At 43.0% G+C, this 27,290-nt stretch overlaps 1 protein-coding gene across 1 annotated transcript in view; it reads left to right on the top strand.

Moving 5' to 3' along the window:
- PHEX (phosphate regulating endopeptidase X-linked) overlaps positions 1-27,290 on the top strand; it is a 234,136-nt gene that overhangs the window by 104,213 nt on the left and 102,633 nt on the right. The window contains exon 13 of the mRNA XM_089904684.1: positions 7,957-8,058. Within this exon, the coding sequence (XP_089760810.1) occupies positions 7,957-8,058 (102 nt within the window). The remainder of the gene's footprint in view (positions 1-7,956; positions 8,059-27,290) is intronic.

The raw sequence follows: 27,290 nt of genomic DNA, 5'->3' as shown, positions 1-27,290 counted from the left end.
ATGGTCTCTGTGCAGTCAAACCTCTCTGCTAATGATAATCTGTATTTGCAGCCACTCCCCAGCACTAGCATCACTGCCTCAGCCCCACTTCAGATGATCAGGCATTAGATTCTCACAAGGAGCGCGCAACCTAGATCCCTCGCGTACGCAGTTCACAGTAGGGTTGGGCAAGGGTTTTTAAATGCAACATTAGGGGTGAGGGTTGCAAGGTGTGTGATCAGCTTGTGGACATTCTTCTGATTGGTTGTTGGTGAGGTAACAGGGTGATGTTTTGAGAATCTTAAGCATCAGTCTTCTGATTCCAACCAGTCTGAGGTCTGCATGCTTATGGTCAGCAGTTTCCATCTGGTGGGGTTCTGGTTTCTGTAAACCAACTCAAAGATATGTGTCAGATTGTTATCTGTATCCCTTGAGGAGGAACCAGGAGTCCTTTGACTCTGTTTTATGGCTGAAATATTGTGTAAGCTGTTGTAACTTTTTGCTTGATTGCTTTGACTTTGTTTCTGCATTCCCTCACTTTTCTAATTATTAACTGCTTAAATTTGCTCTTTGGAACTCAGGGGAAGGCCGGCGAGACTAAAGCTTTTTTTCCAAACAAGAAGTGGGGGACACGGAGGGGGTCTGTCACCAGGAAGGCCATGCAGGGTCCTGCTTGGTTTCACGTCTTCTCAAAGCGGTATTAGCATATGTCCCTTTAAATGCATTAATAGAACCATCTTGACCCATATATATAGAACACAAAGTTCCTATGTCCATGTGAGGGGAGGGAGGATAAGGAGAGGTCAAAAGAAGAGCAGGTGAGACAATTTTAATGCACTAAGATAGGAGAATCTCATTTAAAAAAACCTTTCCTGAAGGGTACCAGGTGTATGCATATGTGTATGTGACTCACCAGTGTCTGATGTCTGATGTAGAATGCTGTGGGCAAAACCCTGGAGTGCAAAGAATGAAAAGGGGAACCCACTTTTAAATAGCATTGGTTGAGGGAAAGAACTAAAAACTGCCCATATACTGACCAAATAAACTGTATTTTCTCAGTGTGGGTCCATAAAATCTGAGATAAGTAGATGCTTAACAAAATGCTGCTTTACATGGAGGGCTCTTATTCTGCATGTGGCAGATTTTACCATAATAATATTTGAGTTAATTTTTGTATGTCATATTTTGATTTTTAACTCTAAATAAATATTTTCTATGGATAACTTCACCTTATGACTTCTACTTTAAGTGATTTCTATTAATGTTATATGCTGGCTGGTTGGGGCATTAGGTCAAGGTTTGGTGAAGAAATAATATTTCTGTTTTCTTATTTAAAAATCACATCAGGCTTTTGCTGCCTCAGGGAACATGACTTGACTGAAGGCATTGTTATTATGTGATGCTGTAGAGTAGTCTAAAGATAAAAATCAGAAGTGTTCAGTGATTTATCTTCCTAGTTCCAGCATACTAAAATCATTATTTCTCTTATTTGCATTTACATGCCAACCAATGACATTAATCACCTTCAGAGATTTCCCTTGTTCTTAAAGTCTGCTGGGGTAGTTCAGCACCATTTCACAAAAACTGTTATATATTAAATCTGTAGGGTGGTCAAAAAGAAAGAATTGAGAACCTGTGATGAGACCTGGGAGGGGAGTGGTGGTCTCAGAGGATAGGGCAGAGGCCAGCTGAGGCTCACAGGGAAAGAAAAGAGGAAAACGATTACAGTCATCTCTCGGTATCTGCGGGCGATTGGTTCCAGGACTCCCTGCAGATAACCACAATCTGCGGATGCTCGATTGCCTTATATAAAATGGTGTAGTATTTGCATATAACCTACACACAGTAAGTCCTTTAAAAAGGACTTAATTTTTTTTTTACAGCAGTTTTAAGTTTATAGCATGGGGAAGAAAAAAAATCTTTCCTCTATCCTTCTAGGTTCTTGGCTGAGACCTCCCTATCATAAAAAGACAGAGTAACAGGAGAAAAACAGAAGTTTAATAACATGTATATCTCCTGCATACATGAGAGCAAGCCAGGGAAACTGAGTAACTTTCCAAAATGGCCCAAACCATCACCTTAGATACCATCTCCAGCTGAAGACAGAAGAAGATGTTGGAGAGTGGGGTGAGGGCTGGGGAGACAGTTGAGGGAGGTTATTGAGAAAAGCACAGTAAACAAAGGTCTGCTTGTTATGCAGACTTAAGTTCATGCCTTGCCTTCTCCATCGATAAAAGTTTCTAGAGATTTAGTCAACTTGCTCTTCCTGATACAGAGAGGGAGACGCAGAGGTTTCTCTTATAAATGCAAGTGTTTCTTCCAAGAGGGTAACCTCTTGGTTTTTAGCACTTATTTTGTGTGCTCTTTCTTAAAAATAATCAGTTCGAGATAATCCTTAAGCCAAAGAGACATGTTTTGAGATGGCATATTCTCTCCTTCAACAACAAAATTGAGAGGAGGGTATAGAGATTTCGTGGAATGGCGATTTCCTCGGTTCTTGCCCTCCTCAAGGGAAAGAATTCAGTCAGGAGGCATAGAGCAGTTTTAAGTAGCAAGAGTTTTATTAAGCAGAGCGAAAGTACACTCCCAAGAAAGGATGAGAGTGGGCTACCTGGAAACCAGAGCAGCCCTGCAATGGGACAGGGTTGGGTGTGTCCTATGTCATTTGATTGTCAAGTTGATCGACAGCTTTAGGTTATATAACTTTCCTGCTAGTATGCAGGCACTTACCCATAAGCACCCAAGCAGAACCCATCGGGTGGGGCGGGGAAGCAAAAGCCGCAATGCTAAGTTATTACAAGTGAGGCGTAATGAACCCTGGGTTACCTTGAGTCACCTTGTAGGTCTTGGTGCGCCTGCGTCAACCTGTGCTGGCGGTTTTGTCTTGCTTGGTCCTGATACGGCTGGAGACCTAGTGGTGGTCCTCGGCCACAAGAGGGAGGATCTCTGGGTGTGCTCTGTCCACCAGGTGTCCTGGTGGGAGAGGGAAAGATGAACCATCCAGGATGGGGCAGGACCCTCTCATGTCTGACTAGCTACCTAACACTCCTGCCCCTGACACATGCATAGTTTCTCTCATTAACATCACTCAGTTTTTTTTTTTTTAAACTGAAGGTGAACCTACATTGACACATCATTATCACCCAAGGTATATAGTTTACCTTAGAGTTCACTCTTGTACATTCTGTGCATTTGAACAAGTGTATGATGACATGAATGTATCATTATAATATCATACGGAGTATTTTCGCTGCCCTGAAAATTCTCTGTGCTCTGCCTGCTTATCTCTCCCCACCCCCACCCCACAACCGCCGATCTTTTTATTGCCTCCATAGTTTTGCCTTTTCTGGATGTGGTATCGTTGGAATCATAAAGCATGTAGCCTTTTCAGATTGGTTTCTTTCAGTTAGTAATATGCACTTAAGGTTTCTCCATGTCTCCTCATGGCTTGCTAGCTCATTTCTTTTTAGCACTGAGTAATATTCCACTGTCTGGTTGTATCACAGCTTGTTTAGCTGGTCACCTACTGAAGGACACCATAGTTGCTTCCAAGATTTGGTAAGTATAAATAAAGTCGCTATAAACATCTGGGTGCAGACTTTTGGGTGGACATAAGTTTCTATCTCCTTTGGGTAAATACCAGGGAATGTGATTGCCGGATTGTATGGTGAAAGTATGTTTAGTTTTGTAAAAAAGCTACCAAACTGTCTTCCAAAATGGCTCTCCGGTTTTGCATTCCCACCGGCAGTGAGTGAGGGTTCTGTTGCTCCACAGCCTCTCCAGTGCTTGGTATTGTCAGTGTTGTGGATTTGGGCAATTCTAATAGGTGTGTAGTGCTATCTCATTGTTTTAGTTTGCATTTCCCTCATGACATGTGATGTGAAACATCTTTTCTTATGTTTGTTTGCCATCTGTATGTCTTCTTTAGTGAGATGTCTGTTAAGGTCTTTGGCTCATTTTTTAATCAGGTTTTTCGTTTCCTTCTTGTTGAATGTCCGTCAGTACATAAACACAGGTAAACCTCTCACACGGGCAACTACCCCACAACAGCAGCAGCAACAAACAAATGCACACAACCCAAACTCAGAACCCTCTCTTAACCCTATATCCACTTGTACCCTGTCTTTGCTTTCTCTCTTTCATAGACAGACTCCTTGACTGGGTTGTGCAGACTTGATGTCTCCACTTCCCAGTGAGGTCTGGCCTTTGTCTTCACCTGTCTTTCTCTTCCAACGTTCTATGTCTTAGAAAATGGTGACTATAATTTGTAATACTGTATTGTATATTTGAAAGTTGCTAAGAGAGTAGATCTTAAAAGTTCTCATCTCAAGGGAAAAAAAATACTCTATGTTTGGTTGAAACGGAGCAAGACTCTGCGGGGCCCTCCCTGGTACAAATCTTTTCCGTGTCCCGCGTTTCTTATTCGCAGGAAAAAGGCTTCAGCCTGCTTGACCTTCCCTGAGTTCCCAAGGGCAGCTTCAAACAGTTGCTAAGCAGGGAAGGGAAGGAATGCAGAAACAAAGGAGGAGGAATAAGGAGACAACAGTGCAGCAGAGTCCTGGTTCCTCCTCAAGGGATACACATAGCCGTATATCTCTGAGTTCTTCTGCAAGAACTAAGGCCCCCACCCAGGGGGAGGATGGTAACTCCAGGCTGAGCATAGGATTCCTGGAGCACCGCCCTGTTACCTCACCACCAACCAATCAGAAGAAAGTTACACACCCTGCAGCGATCACCCCAAATTTTGCCTATAAATACTTCTGCCTGAAAACTGCTGGGGAGTTCAGGGTGTTTGAGCATGAACCACTCGTTCTCCTTGCTTGGCCCTGCAATAAACCTTTCTCTGCTCTAGACTCCGATGTTTCAGATTGTTTGGCCTCACTGTGCATTGGGCATATGAACTTGTGTTTGGTAACATGGTGATGGGTGTTAACTAGACTTATTATTGTGATCATTTCATAATATATACAAATATCAAATCATTATGTTGTATACCTGAAACTAATATATGTCGATTATAACTCAATTTTTAAAAATGCAAAAAAAAAAAAGAAAAAGAAAAAGAAAATGGTGGCAGTATCCATCTGGTTGCCTGTGTCTGAAGCCTGGGAATTAATCTGACTGTTTCCACCCTTTCCTCACCTCCCCACAAAATTAATCACCTGGTTCCATTGATTCAGTCGCTGAATCTCTGGCAAATTAATGCACCCATTTCTTTCCATCCCTGTTGCCCCTCCCTAGTTTGGGAAGTTACTGTTTCTCTTTCTATGTGAAGGTGACAGGCTGGCTGATGTGTGTTGCTGCATGATGATGTTGGAGAGGAAGAAGTATTCCTCTCCCCTTCTAAATTCTTCTGGCTGATATAAGAATTAAATTGATGTGATAGAGAGTGACAGCAGAAAATCAAACAAAGTTAAGTAACATATATGCATGGGAGAGACCAGGGAAAACTAAGCAGCTTGCCAAAACGGCCAAAGCCCTCACCTTATATACCATCTTCAGCTAAAGACAAAAGAAGATGTCAGTTATGGGGCAATACTAGGAAAAGTGCGGTAAAGGACGGTGATTGTGATGAAGATTTAAGTCGATGACTTCTCCATTGATTGATAGGAGTTTCTGGAGATTTAGTCATCCTCCTCTTCCAGGTACAGAGAGGGAGACACCCTTCAAATGGAAATTTCCCTTACAAATGGAGATATTTCTTACAAAAGGGCAACTGCTATTTCATTTTCAGATCCCTTCCTATGTCTGCTGTTCCTCAGAAAATGACCAGCTTAAAACAATTGATATGCCAAAGAGACATATTTTAGGGTGGCAAATTTTGCTCCCCTACAGTGATGTCATAAAGACTTAGGGGTGCTGGTGACTGCAGAGGCAAATGATCTAGGCCCTGAAGATTTCCTTGTTGTTTTAGCACCCTCCTTCTGTGGGTTTTCTGTTTGAAATGGTCACTGCTGCATCTCTCTCTGTTTTCTTCTACTTTCCTGGCATTTTCCTCTGATTTCTGAGGGACACCTCTGTTGCTCCTGGACGTTCTGACCTCACAACTGTCATTTACCTCTGAGGTCAGGTCCTGGCTCTGACCCTTCCCAGCTGTAAGAGCTGGAAGAGATCATGGACTCTCTCTTTCTCTCTCTCTGTCTTTTCAAAAATATTTATTTATTTATTTGGCTGCGCCAGGTCTTAGTCGTGGCATGTGGGATCTTCGTTGTGGCGTGTGGGATCTTCGTTGCGGTATGCAGGATCTTTAGTTGCGGCATTTGGGATCTTTTAGTTGCAGCATGAGGAATCTTTAGTTGCGGCATGCAAACTCTTAGTTGCTGCATGCGAAGTCTTAGATGCGGCATGTGGGATCTAGTTCCCTGACCAGGGGTCGAACCCAGGCCCCCTGCATTGGGAGTGCAGAATCTTAGCCACTGGATCGCCAGGAAAGTCCTGGTCATGGACTCTCTTGACTCCTAATTTCCTTATCTGTAAAATAAGTGGCTTCCCTACACCAGTGAGTCTTCATCTTGGCTGCACATTGGAATCACCTGGAGGGGCTTTGCAACCTCCCAGTGCTCAGGCCTCACTCTGCAACAATGACATCAGCATTGTTTAAAGCTCCTCCCGCCACCCCCCAACCAGAGACCCCAGTGTACAGACAAGGTTGAGAACCAGCGAACTAATGATTTTAAAGGACCTGCTCTTCTGTCATTTCCTGTCTTTATCACGCCCCAATCTCAAGTTGAGGTTTCTTTTCTCTTAATGTTTTTACTAAGTTGGGAAGAAATAGCTGTGAAGTACCCCCGCCTCCATCTGCTGTTTGTTCTTATTTACATACAATGGAACCCAGCCCACTGATTTCCAGCTCTTATTCCCTTACAACTGTTATTGAACTGAAAACATAGCTGAAAACTTATTAAACAGAAAAAAAACTATTTTGAGCTTTGTGCTGACAATTCATTATAGAACCAAGGAAACATCTAAATTTCTTTCTTTCTAGAATTAATGCTAAAAATGGATTTACACCTCCATAATTTCAAATGAAAATTTTCATTCTGGTGCCAAACCTAGTATTATATGCTTTCTTGAGTGTCCTATTAGGAAAAATGAAGCATCTGTGTAGGAGAATGGAATTTCGATTGGTTTTCACCCATAGACAAGCAGGACCTCCCCAGACTGCTCCATGTGGGCTGCTGAAGTTAAGTGTTAGCATCTCTCTCCCCCAGTCCTCTCTGCTGACCCACAGATGCTGGATGAAAAGCCAGGGCAAACACATCATCACTGTAGGTGTGGTCCCACTCTTGGAACACTTTGAAACAGGGCTTTCAGAAGACCGTGTTTCTGTAGCAGTCCTCTTGAGACCTAACCATTTTAGACTTGAAATAGCATACGACTTTTCTGAGCTGTCAGAGAGGAGAGAGGAGAGTAGGAAGATGACAGAGAACAGCCACGCATTTGGTTTAACCACTGGCATTAATTTGGAGAGAACTGGGGTCTTGACATAAGTGATTCATATTGAGAAGTGTCTAGGGTGCTGGCTCTCCCTGCCTGTTTCTCTGTTAACAGTATCTCTTTCAACTGTTCACTCACTTTCTTCTGCAATACCTTTCTGAAGTACACAGCACATGCCTTTGCTTTTTTCTCTCAAGCCCTTATTAACCTATTGAAATTAGTTGCAACCTTGATATGGGTGCACTAATACAGTAGCTACAGGTAAGTTATTAGTCATAACCTATGGCGAATTCCTTTCCTCATGTAATCCTTTTACAAGTGGGCCATCACATTGTTCTCAAGGAAAGAAGTGGTTAGTTTTCTTCTAGTAATGGGGGGAAAAGGCATTTTCCTGGGCAAAGAAATGCTGCCAGAGCATGGAGTCAAGCTTAAAGGAGCCTCTTTGACACTGTGTTTAGCATTGGACTATTTATCGTGGCCTAGAAAAGCTTGTCTGAAGCTTCTTGGTTTTGACCTCCTTCTTTGGGTATTTCCTTATAGATGGAGGAATTGATTGAGGGTGTTCGATGGGCCTTTATTGACATGCTGGAGAAAGAAAATGAGTGGATGGATGCAGGGACGAAAAGGAAAGCCAAAGAAAAGGTAAGGATTCCTTATGATGAAAAAAATATGACTTCTGGTTTTAATGGATTTTCATGCTCCCCATTGACTGTGTAGTGGATTTTTATATTGACTGAGCTGTTGACTCCAAATGATCCCAGAGTTAGCTGTCTGTTTTGGGATGAATACAGAGATTTTATTACCAGGAGGTAAGAGAAAATAAGATCTGACTTTTTCAAACTGCGTTTTCAAACACCTTGTAATTCAGCCTTTCCTTCTCTCCTAATTGCCGTCTGTAAGAGCCACATGGCTTGCTGCCCAGCGAATTTTGCCATTAAACCATCAGTGGCTATGGCAGAATGCAGAGCAGTGGGGAGCCAGGGGGAGCAGCTGGCAGAAGAGCCCTCAAGGCACAAAGAAGAAAAACCGATATTAGCTGTGTGTCCTGCTCCGTGCACGATGTGTGCTAATGTCCTCAGGCAAATCCTCTACTGTAACCAAGCAGACCTACTTTCTAACTCATCATTTTGTGCAAATGATCCAAATAGCATGTTTATAAACTGTAGACCAATAGTAGACCATTGCGTAGGAATACAGAAACATTTCCTAATAGAAGCAGACACTTGCTAGGCCTTGTAAACCTTTCTGGCAACAATATAAGGGGATAAGTGAGAAAAGTATTAGCAGCCTTGCTGTTGAGAAGTAAAGAATGGAACCCATCTTGAGTTCTAGGTATTCTCATGGAGCTGGAGCTTGCATGGGTGCGAAACGCCTGCTACATTCTTTTTTTTTTCTTTTAACATCTTTATTGGCGTATAATTGCTTTACAGTGGTGTGTTAGTTTCGGCTGTATACCAAAGTGAATCAGCTATACATAAACATATATCCCCATATCTCCTCCCTCTTGCGTCTCCCTCCCACCCTCCCTATCCCACCCCTCTAGGTGGTCACAAAGCACCGAGCTGATCTCCTTGTGCTATGTGGCTGCTTCCCACTGGCTCTCTGTTTTACATTTGGTACTGTATATATATCCATGCCACTCTCTCACTTCGTCCCAGCTTACCCTTCCCCCTCCCCGTGTCAAGTCCATTCTCTACATCTGCGTCTTTATTCCTGTCCTGCCCCTAGGTTCTTCAGAACGTTTTTTTTTTTTTAGATTCCATATATACGTGTTAGCGTACGGTATGTGTCTTTCTCTTTCTGACTTACTTCACTCTGTATGACAGACTCTAGGTCCATCCACTGCAATTAACTCAGTTTCGTTTCTTTTTATGGCTAATATTCCATGGTATATATGTGCCACATCTTCTTTCTCCATTCGTCTGTCGATGGACACTTAGGTTGCTTGCGTGTCCTGGCTATTGTAAATAGAGCTGCAGTGAACATTGTGGTACATGAGTCTTTTTGAATTATGGTTTTCTCAGGGTATATGCCCAGTAGTGAGATTGCTGGGTCGTATGGTAGTTCTATTTTTAGTTTTTTAAGGAACCTCCATTCTGTTCTCCATAGCGGCTGTATCAATTTATATTCCCACCAACGGTGCAAGAGAGGGTTCCCTTTTCTCCACACCCTCTCCAGCATTTATTGTTTGTAGATTTTTTGATGATGGCCATTCTGACTGGTGTGAGGTGATACCTCACTGTAGTTTTGATTTGCATTTCTCTAACGATTAGTGATGTTGAGCATCCTTTCATGTGTTTGTTGGCAATCTGTATATCTTCTTTGGAGAAATGTCTGTTTAGATCTTCTGCCCATTTTTGGATTGGGTTGTTTTGTTTTTTTTGATATTGAGCTGCATGAGCTGCCTGTATATTTTGGAGATTAATCCTTTGTCAGTTGCTTTGTTTGCAAATATTTTCTCCCATTCTGAGGGTTGTCTTTTCATCTTGTTTATGTTTTCCTTTGCTGTGCAAAACCTTTTAAGTTTCATTGGTCCCATTTGTTTATTTTTGTTTTTATTTCCATTTCTGTAGGAGGTGGGTCAAAAAGCATCTTCCTGTGATGAATGTCATAGACTGTTCTGCCTATGTTTTCCTCTAAGAGTTTGATAGTGTCTGGCCTTACATTTAGGTCTTTAACGCATTTTGAGTTTATTTTTGTGTATGGCATTAGGGAGTGTTCTAATTTCATTCTTTTACATGTAGCTGTCCAGTTTTCCCAGAACCGCTTATTGAAGAGGCTGTCTTTTCTCCATTGTATATTCTTGCCTCCTTTATCAAAGATAAGGTGACCATATGTGTGTGGCTTTATTTCGGGGCTTTCTATCCTGTTCCATTGACCTATATTTCTGTTATTGTGCCAGTACCTTACTGTCTTGATTACTGTAGCTTTGTAGTGTAGTCTGAAGCCAGGGAGCCTGATTCCTCCAGCTCCCTTTTTCTTTCTCGAGATTGCTTTGGCTATTCGGGGTCTTTTGTGTTTCAATACAAATTGTGAAATTTTTTGTTCTAGTTCTGTGAAAAATGCCATTGGTACTTTGATAGGGATTGCATTGAATCTGTAGATTGCTTTGAGTAGTGTAGTCATTTTCACAATGTTGATTCTTCCAATCCAAGAACATGGTATAGCTCTCCATCTGTTTGTATCCTCTTTAATTTCTTTCATCAGTGTCTTATAGTTTTCTGCATACAGGTCTTTTGTCTCCCTAGGAAGGTTTATTCCTAGGTATTTTATTCTGTTTGTTGCAATGGTAAATGAGTGTTTCCATAATTTCTCTTTCAGATTTTTCATCATTAGTGTATAGGCATGCAGGAGATTTATGTGCATTAATTTTGTGTCCTCCTACTTTTCCAAATTCCTTGATTAGCCCTAGTAGTTTTCTGGTAGCATCTTTAGGATTCTCTATGTATAGTATCATGTCATCTGCAAACAGTGACAGTTTTACTTCTTCTTTTCCGATTTGGATTCCTTTTATTTCTTTTCCTTCTCTGATTGCTGTGGCCTGCTACATTCTTAATGGATGCTGCTCTTCAGGTGGGAGACTGAACTTAGGAGCATTTCTTCTTTAGAGAGGTATTTTTGAAACTTACTGATGATAGCAATCACCTGGGGTGCCTGGACTGTGTCTAGCTTTCTGGGCTCCTCCCTAGCAAGGTCTGATTTAGTGGATTGAGGGTGCAGTCTGAACATCTGTGATTTTAACCAGTCTCCTTGGTGGTGCTTATCCTTAGGCAGGCTTCGGGTTGTCTGCTTAGAGTCATACTAAGTCATGCTGAGCACAGAATTTTTTGCATTATGGTCAAGGAACAAAGAGGGAGAGGGTTTTCAGAGCAGGGAAAATACTCTGTATGATACCATAATGGTGGATACATATCATTATACATTTGTCCAAACCTATAGAATGTGCAGCACCGAGAGTGAACCATAATGTAAACTGTGGACTCTGGGTGATAATGGTGTGTCAATGCAGGTTCATAGATTGTAACAAATGTCCCACTCTGGTGGGAGATGTTGATAATGGGGGAGGTTGTGCATGCGTGGGGGCCGGGATTATATAGGAACTCTGTACTTTCTGCTCAATTTTGCTGTGACCCTAAAACTGCTCTAAAAAAGTCTATTAAAGAAGAAAAGAGGTCAGCATTCTGGGAATGCTTAGCCTTGTTTAATGGAGAATGTGCAGAGGTTTAGCACAGGTATTTTGTAGAGCTTTAATACTCCCGAGGTGGATAAATATGGCCATAGATATTTTTGTCAATAGACACGGAAAGACTGTTCAGTGTTTCATAGTGAGGAAAGAACTTGGGTGGCAGTGTTGGGGGTGGGGGCGTGGTGTTGGAGGAAGACAGGGTAAGTTTGATTTTTTTCCCCTTTGAGAACCTGTCAGAGCTGTCTTAAGTCATGTAAGGCACAAGCTGTTGAAGGCAAGAGCATGCGGGCTGTGATGAGAAGCTCTCCAGGTGGTAGATGAAACTTGGTGCACCAACATACTGTTGTTGTTGTTTGAGCGCTTCATTTATTTGCTGGGCTAGCTTATGATATCTGGAACAGAGCAAGTCTTGCACTGGGCAGTTGAGAGCCCAGCAAACTGGGGGCTCTTGATCCTAGCCTGACCTCTTGTGGACTGAGGGCCATCGGCGTGGAGGGTGGGGTGGAGTGGTGAGTAGTGTGTGCATGTTATGAATGGATGGATACCAGGGGAATGCTCTGGGGACCCTAGTCAGTTATTTGAAAAGTGTGGCTGGTGATTGCCTTAGGGGGATCTTCTGGGTTGTATAAGGGAGTGGGTGCTTTTCAGTTGGGCCTTCTAGGCAAGTAGCCATGGGTCCTTCCTGAAGGAGGATTATTCCCAGTCCTTCTAATATCAGACACATTCTTCTTTGCTCCCTGAGTTGCTCTCGAGTCTTATATTTTTTTTCAAGGAGAGCCCTCACTTTTTCTTCTAAAAGTACTCTTTGAACGCTCCACTGTCTTTGAGCTGAGTTCAACCTGCCAGGAACTCAAACTAGTTCCTCGACAGGTGCAAATATCAAAGGTAGTTGTCCTGCTGGAAGTCACCAGGTTCCCTGAGTATATCTTGAATTTCAGACTTCAGAGCAGTTCCTTTGTTTTTTTTAAATTTAATTTTCTTTAACATCTTTATTGGAGTCTAATTGCTTTACATTGTTGTGTTAGTTTCTGCTGTATAGCAAAGTGAATCAGCTATATGTATACATATATCCCCATATCCCCTCCCTCTTGCGTCTCCCTCCCTCCCACCCTCCCTATCCCACCCCTCTAGGTGATCACAAAGCACTGAGCTGATCTCCCTGTGCTATGCGGCTGCTTCCCACTAGCTATCTATTTTACGTTTGGTAGTGCATATATGTCCATGCCCCTCTCTCACTTCGTCCCAGCTTACCCTTCCCCCTCCCCATGTCCTCAAGTCCATTCTCTATGTCTCCATCTTTATTCCTGTCCTGCCTCTACGTTCTTCAGAACCATTTTTTTTTAAAGATTCCATATATATGTGTTAGCATACGGTATTTGTTTTTCTCTTTCTGACTTACTTCACTCTGTATGACAGACTCTAGGTCCATACACCTCACTACAAATAACTCAGTTTCGTTTCTTTTTATGGCTGAGTAATATTCCATTGTACATATGTGCCACATCTTCTTTATCCATTCATCTGTTGATGGACACTTAGGTTGCTTCCATGTCCTGGCTATTATAAATAGAACTGCCATGAACATTGTGGTACATGACTCTTTTTGAATTATGGTTTTCTCAGGGTATATGCTCAGTAGTGGGATTGCTGGGTCGTATGGGAGTTCTATTTTTAGTTTTCTAAGGAACTTCCATACTGTTCTCCATAGTGGCTGTATCAATTTACATTCCCACCAACAGTGTAGGAGGGTTCCCTTTTCTCCACACCCTCTCCAGCATTTGTTGTTTGTAGATTTTTTGGTGATGGCCATTCTGACTGGTGTGAGGTGATACCTCATTGTAGCTTTTTTTTCTTTTTTAAAATTAATTAATTTATTTTTGGCTGTGTTGGGTCTTTGTTGCTGTGCGTGGGCTTTCTCTGGTTGCGACGAGCGGGGGCTACTCTTCGTTGCGGTGCGCGGGCCTCTCATTGCGGTGGCTTCTCTCGTTCCAGAGCACGGGCTCTAGGCATGTGGGCTTCAGTAGTTGTGGCACGTGGACTCTAGGGCTCAGGCTCAGTAGTTGTGGCACACGGGAGTAGTTGTTCCGCGGCATGTGGGATCTTCCTGGACCAGGGCTCAAACCCGTGTCCCCTGCATTGGGAGGCGGATTCTTAACCACTGCGCCACCAGGGGAGTCCCCCATTGTAGGTTTGATTTGCATTTCTCTAATGATTAGTGATGTTGAGCATCCTTTCATGTGTTTGTTGGCAATCTGTATATCCTCTTTGGAGAAATGTCTGTTTAGGTCTTCTGCCCAGTTTTGGATTGGGTTGTTGGTTTTTTTGATATTGAGCTGCATGAGCAACTTGTATATTTTGGAGATTAATCCTTTGTCAGTGGCTTCGTTTAGAGCAGTTACTTTAATGAAAGGTGAGAAAGAGGGAATGTTGTCTACGAATTTCCGGCAGTTCTCCAAAGCAAGTCGGGCTCTGGACCCCAGAAGATGTGGGTTTTCTTTTTCCAAATTAAATGAACATGGAGATCTGGAAATGACCTCTGGGTGGAGCTCATAGCACTCACAAAGGCGGTTAGAGAGCTGAAGGCTCTTATGCAGCTTTCTGCTATGGGGTTGTTTTCGAAAAATTATTTTTTTTCTTGCCCTTTTTCTAGGCTGTCCTTGATTTGATTGCCTTTTAATAGTCAACATGAAAGGAGAGGCTCTACCTAATAATTTCTTGAATCTTAGATGGAAATCTCTGACTATCTTAGGGCTTTGTCTTTCTGATACTGAGTAGCCCCTGCATTAAGGCAGGATTTGCCTGCATTTGAAGTGGAGGTGAATAATTCGCCTGCTCTTCTGGTATGACTTGGCACTGTTCTTAGGGCATGTGTTGTATCCAGTATATCACCCAGGCGGAAGATTTCTCATCAGTAATAGTGCCCACAGTGGGCCAGCGCTGAGTCACTTGGCAACCCATTGGGAAAGCTGGAAGAATGTTGCAGTTTGTGAGGGGAAGAAGCTTTCCTTTCTCTCACAGTCAGGCTCTGGTCTGCAGCTAATTACGGTGCCTGCTGAAGGGGATTGACCTCAGCATTCCCTAGTGACCTGCCTCCTGAACAGGGAGGGTCCAGATGCCTGCAGTGGGCTGAGGCCTAACACCCTGGCTTTTGTGGCGGTTACTCCAGTCTCAGAATGGAAGCGTGGGCATGTGGCCTTGTCGTTCTCTTTGCTAAGGGTGATTACTGTAAAAGATAAACAAGGATGCCTCTGCTTCCGTGAATGAAGGGTAGATGTGTTATCTCTATCTCCCTGCCTTTCCCCTCTCATTTCTCAGGAGGTCATGAGTAGTTTTGTGTTGTGAAACCAACAGTGTAGGTTTCGAACTGGAAATTTAGTCTGGTCAAATAAGCACCAATTTTTGTTTAGGATTCTATGTCCCCTGCAAGCATATGCTCTTATTATAAACAAGCAGCAAAGGACAGGAGGGCTGTTAATTTTTCCTGGCTATTGTAGCTGTTGAATGAGTGTAAGGTGATACAAACTACTTTGGGGGGTGTCTTCTAGAAGGTTTGCCTTTTCCAGAACAGAGTAGGAGGGTCTCAAGGTCACTACACTACGTAATGATTGTGAGGCCTGGCAGGAAGGGATGCAGCACTGCCTTTGGCTGCCCTGGTGGTGGGCACCAGGCTTGTGCTGATGAGCTCTGTGTCAGATCAGGAGGAACTCGGCTGGTGCCCAGCTGGATTCGATTCTGTAGCCAAAAGCTGGATTCTTTCTAAAATATTTGTTTGTGCTCTTTGCCCCTGTGACCTTTGTTTGCCAGGCCACCCCTAGAGAAAAAGACCCTGATGGAACTCCTAGGAAGGCAGCATCCTCAGGATGCTGTGAGTGGCCTTAACCTTAGCCATAGCAGGTGCAGAGGGTTCCCAAGAAGTCTGTCTCATGGTCCCATCCACCTGAGCATGTGACTCCCAGGCACATGCTTTGGGTGAGGTGGGAAGAGTTTTCCTACAGAGGGCTAAGCAGAAATTTAGCTCACCTCTTCGGCTTTGTCTCTGTTGGGCAGGGAAAATAACCTTTCCTTCCATCCTTCTAAGTTCTTAACTTGGGTCCATGTAACAAAAGGTAGATTAACAAGAGAAAAGCAAACAAGTTCACTAACAGGTATATCTCATACACATGTGAGAGAAACTCAGAGAAATGAGTAACTCAGAGAAGTGGCTTAGAACTCCGGCTTATATGTCATCTAAACCAAATGGCAATAAATTTGTAGAGAAAGAAGAAGAAAAAGGGAAAGTAGTTTTAGACTTTCAAAAGTGGCAGATGGTGGGAATGTAAATATATGGGAAGCTAGTGGTAGATACAGGCTAGTTAGTTGTTATGTAGATTCCTCTGCTGCTGTCTCCAGGTCTAAAGTTGTCTCAGTGATTCACTTTTGTCCTCCCTCATAGAGAGGGGAGGAGGGACAACTTTGAAAATTTATGTCCTTTTAGGCAAATTGGGAGAGAGCAGGACCTTTCCTTGTATCCACTGCTTCTCAGTTGTCTTCAGCTCAAAATAATTTTTATGTCAAAGAGGCATATTTTGGGGTGTAATTCTGGTTTCCTTTATCTTTAAGCTCTGCCCAGCCCTAGGTGTTGGATTTGCCCCAGGTATCCAGCGTGGACCAACCATGTTGGTGTCCTGCCCACATCTGAGCCCAGTGGTTCTCGGGCTGTGCTTCTAGACCACCAGCAGCAGCCGCCTCCCTGGGGACTCATTAGAGATGCAGATTTTCAGGACCACCCCGACCCGGTGCGCTTGAGGGGGCGCTAACTGCCCTTGCCATCACCATTTCACTACACACCTGTCTGACTTCAGCTGCCAGCACCCGCATTTTCCCCAACAGCTTTCTCTTCCCACTGGCGCGTGCTAGGCCACTCGCCCAGAGGGCCCAAAGGTCCGGGAAGTGAGCACAACCCAGTGATTGATGGGAGTTGCCCTAGCCCCCTCCTCCCTCGAGTGTGTTCTGCCCAGGCTCCTGGAGTTTCCCCAGTGGGGTAAGTGCTAGTCGCTCACACTGACAGCTGGCTCCATAAGATCCCCTTTGATGACTGCCTGTCTTTCTCTGCTCACCTCCCCAGTCCCCTACCAGTGTTTGGTGTCTCTTTCACGTCCCAGATGAAGTGCTTGCACTCCAGTCCTTGTCTCAGATCTGTACCTGGGGGCTCCCCAACTAGGACACAGCCTCTGGGGTGTGACTTTTCCCGTCCTTCCTCTCCTTAAGGTGACAGCGCATTTCACTGCATCTGGATGCTAGCAGCGCTTCAGCAAATTCAATTCCACAGACTTTTCCAGAAGCAACAGCGTGCCAGGTACTGGACTAGGAGCTGCGTGTTCAGGGGTGATCAGTTGCAGTCCCGTTTCTGCAGGGGTTTCCACACTGCTAGGAGAGCACAGCAGTGACACGGGTTCTGAGAAGATGAGGAGAAGTCTTAATGTGATGGAGACGCGGACTGGTCCTGGGGTTCTAGAGGAGCCCAAGCACCCTGTGTGAGGGCACCTGGCTTGCGGGGCCCACTCTGCCACCTCGCTCTTCCTTGTCACAGCCCTTGTCCCTGCAGCCTGTGAGCATGGCTTCTGCTGGCTCTTCCTTACTTATTAATCCCAACAAGTTTGCATCCAGCTGTCACTTTCCCTTGGTACCTTCACTTCTGCTTCGTCTCATGTATTCCTTTTAAATTGCTTTGTAGAAGAAAAGAAAGGGAAGGGCTTGTGTCAAACTGTGTCCTGCCCTTGCCTGTGACAGATTCAAGCCTGTTTGTGTAGGTGCTTAAGAATGCAGTCACCCCAGTTCCTGCATCCACGCCAGCGCTCACCTAGGAACACACAGGGACTGACAAAATAGCATGTGAACCATCTTTCAGGCTCCCCCCCACTCCCTCTGCATCTCTTGTTCACACTTCCCGCCATCTTGAGCTTGCCGGCACTCTCTGGCTCTGTGTCTCTCCATCTCTCTCACATGCACAGACAGGCCAAGGTAGTGGCCTTCACACTTGTATCTCCTCTCCCTCACTGACCCCAACAGGAAGTACAGTTACAGAAGCTTACAGACTCTGGAGAAAGACTGCCTAGACTCAGAGCCAATGTCTACCACTTATTAGCTGTATGATCCTTTGGAAATTACTTAACCTTTCTGACCCTCAGTTTTCACATCTGTAAAATGATGAGATTAGTACCTACCTCAGAGATTTGTTATGAGGAGTTATATACTTCAAGTATTTAGAAGAGCGCCTGGAGCGTGAGAAAGGCTCTCCAAGTGTGTTCAACTGTTTCTTCCAAACTCTTGTCCTGTGCAGGAGGGGAGACTTTGTCCGCACTGACTGGTGAGAGATGCTAAGTGAGGTTCTGTGTGTCTGGGTCATTGTGTTTTCCTCTGGGCTACGAAGGTAGATGACATAAGACCACAGTCTCTGAGGTCCCTCTTAGCCTTTAGGTGCTTTGATGCTTTTTGTCAGAACACGGTCCTCCTTATATATCACCCCCGCCCCACCCCTGCAGGGCAGCCCCTCCTGAGAGGGTGATGGGAGTGGGGGTACCCTGCTTTTCTCTGTGGAGTTTGGATTTTCTTGTTTTAAACGAATCCAGTGTTATCTTTGTGATATACCTTTTAAATACCAAAGCAAATATTTGGTGTAAGGAGCAGTTGGCTGCACATAGTTATCAGAGGCATATTATACCTGATACCTTGTTGGAGTGAGGTTACTTTAATCAAGTTTCGGTGTTCTAGATAGAGCCTCAAGGAAATGTTGTTTTGGGCAGTGTTGTAGGTCATTGGTTCTCATACTCGAGGTGCATTGGCACCATCTGGAGGGCTTGTTAAAACATAGATTGCCAGGCCTCACCCCCCAGAGTTTCTGAGTCCGTAGCTCTGAGGTGGGGCCTGGGAATTTACATATCTGACAAGTTCTTGGCGATGCTCTTGGTCTGAGGCCAACACTTTGAGAGCTCCGGGTTATTAGAGGTGAAAGCTCCCTTACACCAAGGTTGTATTGCTTGAACTAGCTGATGTTTATTAAGTGACTACTTCCCTCACCCCTTACAGGAATTCCTTACAGGAATCCCTGTTCACCATCTCTCACGGGGGAGTGCCCTGAGTGAGTACTGGGACACTCCGAACCCAACCAGGCCACCCACCAGTGTTGCTCCAGCTGCTAAAAAGCCCTTCTTGTTACAGATCCAAAGGCTTCTTCTTGGTCACTTCCACCCCTTGACTCCATGTCTGTCCCCAGGAACTATGCAGAATATATCTTCCACATAAAAGTCCTTCCAGTATTTGAAGATGTTTAAATGTTTTTCTATTTCGGACAAAACGTCTCTAATGTTCCTCATTAAATTAACAAGCATTATATGCCAGGCTAGATGTTCTAAATGCTTTACAAATATTAGCTACATCAATGCCATGGTATCTGTGTGAGGTTGGTCAAATCGTTTCATTTTACAGATGAGAAAACTGTAGCACAGAGAGGGCAAGTAGGCTTGCTCAAGGTCACACAGTCAGTAGGTGGAAGAGCTGGGACTTAATCCCTAGCAGTGTGGTTTCAGAGTCTGTGCTTTTATCCACAGTGCCAGTGGGTCTCTAAGTGTGGTCCTCAGACCAGCAGCATCGGCATCACCTAGGAACTAGCTAAAAGTGCAGCTTCTTGGCCCCATCCCAGATCTATAGAATTAGAAACTCTGGGAGGAGACCCAAGAATCTGCATTTTAATAAGCCCTCTGAGTGATTCTCATGCCGCCAAAGTGTGGGAATCACTGCTTTCCTGCTGTGGTTCTGATGCCTCATCCTGCTGGCTGCTCTCCAGGTTTTCAACATCTTTTTTAAAAGCTCAAGTTCAAAGCTGAACACAGTATTCTAGATATAGTTCAACTCACACAGCACAATGGGAATATTATTACTGCCTTTGTTTTGCATCCAAATTATTTTAGAAATACGAAGTTTATATTATGGCTATCTTTTCTCCTCAGCCATGTCACTGTTGGCTCATAACGAATTTACAGTCAGTTAATTTCTAGGTCTTTTTTTTAATCCCACAGGAACTGTCAGTAAGCCCTGTTGCTCCAGTCGTAAACTTGGCATTTTGTTTAAACCCTCATCTCAGAACTTCACATTAATTCTTATTAAAAATCCATTTAGCTTTGGTCATGGCTCTGATTTTAAAAAAGTATATGTTTCTGGGTCTCCTGTGTGTTTATTAGTTTTGCTACAAAAATCTATGCTCATTAAAGAAAATCTCCAAGGTAGAGTATAAAAGTAGAAAGAAAAAAAATCAATACTAGTCCCATCACCCAAACATAACCACTGGTAACATTTTTTCCCCCCCCACTGGTAACATTTTGATGTATTACTTTGTTTTTTTCCCTATACGTAGGCTTGAATAATTCTGTATATATAAATTTGATTCCTTCTTTTTTCTCTTTTATATTTTTAAACATTTCTCCTCTTACTACATAATCGTTTTTTTAAAATAAATTTATTTATTTATTTACTTTTGGCTGCATTAGATCTTCATTGCTGTGCGCGGGCTTTCTGTAGTTGTGGTGAGCGGGGGCTACTCTTCATTGTGGTGTGCAGGCTTCTCATTGTGGTGACTTCTCGTTGTGGAGCACCAGCTCTAGGCATGCGGGCTCAGTAATTGTGGCACTCGGGCTCAGTAGTTGTGGCTTGCGGGCTCTAGAGCGCAGGCTCAGTAGTTGTGGCTCGCAGGCTTAGTTGCTCCGCAGCATGTGGGATCTTCCCGGACCAGGGCTCAAACCCGTGTCCCCTGCATTGGCAGGCAGATTCTTAACCACTGTGCCACCAGGGAAGTCCCTATTACATAGTGTTTATAAAAGAATTTTCACTGTTATTGCGTAGTCTTCCAGTGGTTATACGGGAGATTACTTAATCATTTCTCCATAGTTGGGTATTTAGGTTGTGCTGTTATTGATATTACTATGATAAACATCTTGTGCATACTGCTTTCCCCCAAAATTTAGGACTAATTCCATAGAATGGCATCTCCAAAGACCTTTAAAAATCTCAAGTCTGTCATTCAGTATCTCCACCTTTATATCATTCATAATTTGATAAGTCCACTTTTTTTTTTTTTTGGTCCATGCTGCACAGCTTGCAGGATCTTAGTTCCCCAACCACGGAATGAACCTGGGGCCATGGCAGTGAAAGCATCGAGTCCTAACCACTGGACTTCCAGGGAAGTCCCACATAAATCCACTTTTTGGTTTAATTATTTTTCTGGGTTATTAATGAGCACGCTCACACAGTAGAACTGGAATCTCCCTATTGGCTCATCCTTTGGAGATTCCTTCCAGATTTATCTATTGAGGACATTCATGGAGAACCTGCCCTGTGACAGGTCTTTTGTTAGATGCCTAGCAATTCACTAACCAGTGGATTTTTAGTCCAGTTATTCTACTTTGAACAACTTCATGGAACTGTCATCCGATTTATCCATTTTGCCTGCAAGGAGATCATGAGACATTTAGCAGTGCCTTGATATGATACAGTTACACTATATTTAGGGTATTCCTTGATTTTCTAATTTATTGTTCTATTTAAAAAGTGGGAACTTGAGGGAATTGAACATTCATCGGGTTCCCATTCTTTCTAAGGTCCTGTGTTATCCTCAGTGGAGATTACATTATTCCATGGGTTATAGCCAGCTATTCAGACTCCCAAACCAGAAATCTCAATTTTACTTCCCAGCCAACTGGGAGCACTCGAATCCTGTTGAGTCTTTCTTCCAAAAAGCTTTCAAATCTTTACCATTTCTGTTTCATAGTTCTTTCCTCCCCTAGCTTCTCCTCCTTTTTTCCTTTTTATATTGAGGTAGAATTCACATAACATAAAATGAAGCATTTTAAAATGTACAATTCAGTGGCACTGACGACTTTTACAGTGTTGTGCAAACACCCCCTTTGTCTAGTTCCGGAGCATTGTCATCATCCTACAAGGAAACTTCATACCCAGTACTTCACTCCTCATTTGCCTTCCCCCAGCTTCAGGCAACCACCAATCTGCCTTCTGTCCGAGAATTTACCCATTCTGGCTCTTTCATATAAATGCAATCATAGACTGTGTGACCTTTTGTGTCTGGCTTCTTTCACTTGGCATGACGTCTTCTAGATTCATCCATGTTGTAACGTACATCCTCTCATCCTTTTTAGTCCATTTCCCCACTTGTAGTCTTGGAAAGAGAAAAACAAACCGTTTTAGCATTTCTGATAGTGAGGTCTTTCCTGTCTTCTCTGAACTTTTGAAATGGCATCATAGTGTTTATGTATAACTAAAAAACTGTTCGCCCAAAATACAGATTACTGCATTGAACGGACCCCTGTAAGGGAAGAACTGTGGTCTCTGGTTCACTCTTGTGTGCTCAGAATCCAACATGGCTTCCCTTCTTTGGCCACTGGGCAGACCTTAGTAAGAATCACGGCTCCACCAAGCACATAGGCAAGATGCACATTTTGGGGGGCCTCAGTTTCCTTACCCATGAAATGAGAACAAATATACTACTGTTTTCACCGCGTGGGAGGATTTAAACAAGTAATGTATGTCCAGTGACTAGCAAAGGGCAAATGCTCAGTATTAGTAAGATGACATGTTCATCTTCCCCAAGTTTCCTCTTATTTATCCTCACCAAATGACGTAATGCTCCATGAAAATCTCCTAAAATTGGGAGAGAAAAGCTGATGCCAATTACATTAGTTTCTTTGGGGTGGAGGTACAAAATGGACTTTTGTTAACGTTCACTCTGTTCAGTTTTTTTTTAACGTCTTTGTTGGAGTATAATTGCTTTACAGTGGTGTGTTAGTTTCTGCTTTATAACAAAGTGAATCAGCTATACATATATCCCCATATCTCTTCCCTCTTGCGTCTCCCTCTCCCACCCTCCCTATCCCACCCCTCTAGGTGGACACAAAGCACCGAGATGATCTCCCTGTGCTATGCGGCTGCTTCCCACTAGCTATCTATTTTACATTTGGTAGTGTATATATGTCCATGCCACTCTCTCACTTTGTCCCAGCTTACCCTTCCCCCTCCCCGTGTCCTCAAGTCCATTCTCTAGTAGGTCTGTGTCTTTATTCCCATCCTGTCCCTAGGTTCTTCATGACCATTTTTTTATTTTTAGATTCCATATATATGTGTTAGCATACAGCATTTGTTTTTCTCTCTCTGTCTTACTTCACTCTGTATGAGAGACTCTACACCCATCCACCTCACTACAAATAACTCAATTTCGTTTCTTTTTATGGCTGAGTAATATTCCATTGTATATATCTGCCACATCTTCTTTATCCATTCATCCAATGATGGGCACTTAGGTTGTTTCCACCTCCTGGCTGTTGTAAATAGAGCTGCAGTGAACATTTTGGTACATGACTCTTTTTGAATTATGGTTTTCTCAGGGTATATGCCCAGTAGTGGGATTGCTGGGTCATATGGTAGTTCTATTTTCAGTTTTTTAAGGAACCTCCATACTGTTCTCCATAGCGGCTGTATCAATGTACATTCCCACCAACAGTGCAAGAGGGTTCCCTTTTCTCCACACCGTCTCCAGCATTTACTGTTTGTAGATTTTTTGATGATGGCCACTCTGTTCAATATTTTAAAACATGTTGTTATGGAAAATTTTAAATGTACACAAAAGTGTACGTAACAAACCCACAAGTTCTTATTACCCAGCCTCAGCAGTGAGCAATCTTTGCTGTTTTGATTTCATCTTTTCCCCACCCCACCTGTTTTTATGCTTGAGAATTCTCAAGCTCATGTCAGATAATCACTTTTTTAAAGAAATTTATTTTATTTTGTTTATTTTGGGCTGCATTGGGTTTTCGTTGCTGCACGTGGGCTCTCTCTAGTTGCAGCAAGCGGGGGCTACTGTTCGTTGCGGTGTGCAGGCTTCTTCTTGTGGTGGCTTCTCTTTTTGTGGAGCACGGGCTCCAGGTGTGCAGGCTTCAGTAGTTGTGGCATGCGGGCTCAGTAGTTGTGGCTCGCAGGCTCAGTAGTTGTGGCGCACGGGCTTCGTTGCTCCGCGGCATGTAGGATCTTCCCAGACCAGGGCTCGAACACGTGTCCCCCGCATTGGCAGGTGGATTCTTAACCACTGCACCACCAGGGAAGTCCCGTCAGATATCATTTTACTATAAACATTTCATTATGTATCTTCAACAGTTAAGGATAAAAAACAAAACAAAACAACTAACCACAGTACCCGTAACATACCCATCAATATTAACAGCAATACCTGTATTCTGTCTGCTTTCTGTAATTATCTCAGAAATGTTTGTTTATTTTTTTTAAACAGTTGGTTCAAATTGGTATCCAAACAAGGTGTACATATTGCAGTTAATTGGTCTGTCTTTTAAGGCTTTAAAAGTTTTAAGAGTGCCCCTCCCCTTTTATCCATGAAATTTATTTGTTGAATAAATTGTGCCATTTGTCTGGTAGAGTTTTCAGCACTGCTGAGTTGGCTGATGATATACTATTGTTGTCCTTTAACATGTTCTTCTGTCCCTCATATTTTCCGTATCTTGGTAGTTCAGCCTAGAGGTTTGATTAGATTCAGGTTAAATTTTCTTTTGGCATAAAGACGTCATGGGCAGTGCTGTGTGCTTCCTGTGCAGCCCTCCAAGAGGCACATGGTGCTGTGTTGTCCCACTTCCACTGAAAATGTTGATTAGTGGGTTCAGGTATTCTCAGATTGATCCTTCCTTTTTAACTTACCCATCAACCTTTCACCATAGGCCGTGGTCCTCTTTCTTGACTGTGCCTTCATATCACCCCCGGGGAGTTTAAAACATCCAAATGCTCAGGCCACACCCCAGACCAATGACATCAGACTTTCTGGGGGTGAGACCCAAGCATCAGTATTTAAAGTTTCCCAGGAGATAGAAATATGCAGCCAGGGTTGAAAACTACTGTTTTAATCGTTTAAGCGGTCATTGATAATATATTGCATAGATACATGAGTTCATTAGGGATTGCAACGGGTGATTTTCTAGTTCTATCATTCTTTCTGCGTATATTAGCTGGAATATTTCTATAAAAAAGGATCTTCTCTCATAAACCACTTGATTACGCTGACATACAGCTTATACTGATATAAACTGCTGAAAGGCAGCATAAATGTCTTTTTATTTATTGATTTTCACAATGAGTTGGTGCCCTAGTGCTTCCAAAGGTACCAAAGCAGTTTGGTTTCTAAATATCATGATAAACTCAGGGAATTTTATGTATTTGATTTGTTTAGATTCATTACATTCATCATTATTTTTTAGCTCAAATTGTCCCATATTGGCCAACCTGAGGCTCTTCCGTTAGGGAATTTTGACACGACTCTAGTTGTTTCTGACAGCATCTTTGCTCCCTGGCACAACAAGATATCCTCTTTAATGTTTGACTTCAATTTAATCACAGACTCTTTTGAACAGTTTATAAATCATTGCCTTAATTAGTTCTTCTCCCAATGAGCAATATATTGATTTTTGTTGTTGTTGTTGTTGTTGTGGGAGGGGGAGAGGAGAGAGACTCATTACCAACTTGAAATACAGAGTTTTAGTCATAAGCAAATTTGCAGAAGTTTGAGTGAGAGGTTTATGTGAATTGTCATTTGTAAGGGGCACTAGCTCATGTCAGTGGACATACATGTAATATATTCTATGGTTTTTGAAAATTTTTGCAGTGTTGTATTCTCAGGAATATAAAGAAGTATATAACTAGTGTATGACCATGCCATACATTAAAAAAATTAATGCTAGTATCAAGAAGTAGAAATAATTTGAACAATGTGGAACAATGGAACTATGTTAACAGATGAAACTTGCAATAGTAAATATTCAAAAAATTTAACAACATCAACAAGCAGTAATAGTTTAAATGTGGTACTGTGTAAGTGTTTAATGTTTAAGTGCATATTAAGGATTATTTTGGCTTGTGGGATTTGTTGGTTGTAGGACTTTGAAAGAAATTGGGAAATGCTGTGTTAGCCTCAGAGTGAAATTCCAGAGGCCCAGGGGAGAGAGCTGCTTTTTAAACATTATGGAGACTATTTATTACTTTTATTCATGGGATTGGGGGGAGAGGTTTAATGCCTGTCTTTATTCTTTTTTGGTCCAAATCCAAATTGAGTATGTTAGGAATTCACTTACAAATACATGTTTAGTTTGGTTTGATAAGAAGAATCAGTTTTGATATGTTGATTTTTAATTTCATGGGAAAAGAGTCCATTAGGGATGTTTGTGTTCTCTGTGTATATTTTGTGATGCTTCTTCTCTTTGGCCCAAGATGAAACTAATAGCCACGACGTGTCTGCTTATCTGCTCTCTCTGAGGTTGTGTCTGCTGCTGTCAGCGGCTCCCTTCTTATCTGGCTGCTGGGCCTGCTCAGTCAGTTATATGGGAATGTCAGTTCCATTAATAACCCAAGGGCCGGACAGGCAGCTAGTGGAAAATGGGTGAAGAGAGAGAAATTGTATTTAACCTGGTGTTCTGAGTTGTCATTTTCTAGACCCTAGCATAGCTGGGTAAAGACAGGCTTGAGGGCGTGATAGCAAATCCAGTTCTGACAGAATCTCACTTATGAGCTGGAGAAACAACCTGATACCAAGAGAAGAAAGAGTGAAAGAAGCTGGGAAAGAGGTAAAGGTAATTGGAAAAGTTGGAGGAAGCAGTGCTAGGAAGAAATGGCACGACCAAAGTATTCTGACAGAGGTGCTGACAGCTTTGCAAAATAAATTTCATTTTGATTTTTTAAAACATTTTAATTTACTAATTTATTATTTAAATTTTTTTTTTTTTTGGCTGTGCCACGCAGTTTGCAGGATCTTAGTTCCCCGACCAGGGATTGAAACTCAGCCCTCTGCAGTGAAAGCACGGAGTCCTAACCACTGGACCGCCAGGGAATTCCCTAATTTTGATTTTAAATAGTATCATTCTTGGCATTTCAAATGAACAAAATTCCTTAAAAAAAAACAAAACAAAACGGATTTTATGGAAGGATTGATTCCTCATAGAGGATTTTGGGGTTTTGTGTTGTTTTGGTTCTGGATCTGTCAATTGCCAGAGGGAAGAGAGCAGGTTTTAATTTTCTTCGTGCAGGGAGAATGACTCACCTACTGCAGTGGTCTGTATTTGTGTTATCTATTGCTGTGTAACAAACCACCCCAAAACCTGCCGCCTTAAAGCAGCAAGTATTTTATTATTTCTCATGATTCTCTGGGTTGGTTGGGGCTCAGATGGGTGACTCTTCTGCTGGTCTCGTCTGGAGTGTCTCAGGCATTTGCAGTCAGATGGCAGCTATGGCTGAACATCTGAGGTGGCTTCTTTGCTTGTGTCTGACACCTCAGTGTTCCTTACGTGGCTTCTTTCTCCAGAAGAGTAATGTGGTACTCTTACAGGGGAGCTGAGGGCTCCAAGAGGGAGGCAGCAGAAGCTGCCAGCCTTCTTAAGGTCTGGGCTTAGAAGCCCCAGAATGTTTCATGTGTTACATTCTTTTGGTCAAAGCCAGGGACAAGGCCAGTCCATATTTGAGGACAAGAGGAAGACTCCATCTCTTTTTTTTTTTTTGCGGTACGCGGGCCTCTCACTGTTGTGGCCTCTCCCGTTGTGGAGCGCAGGCTCCGGACGCGCAGGCTGAGCGGCCATGGCTCACGGGCCCAGACGCTCCGCGG

Source organism: Delphinapterus leucas, chromosome X (assembly GCF_059928025.1).
Source record: "Delphinapterus leucas isolate spDelLeu-1000000601 "Yukka" chromosome X, BTC_Dleu_Yukka2, whole genome shotgun sequence".
NCBI lineage: Eukaryota > Metazoa > Chordata > Mammalia > Artiodactyla > Monodontidae > Delphinapterus > Delphinapterus leucas.
The sequence above is the reverse complement of the archived record's forward strand: the minus strand, read 5'-3'. Positions and strand labels throughout refer to the sequence as shown.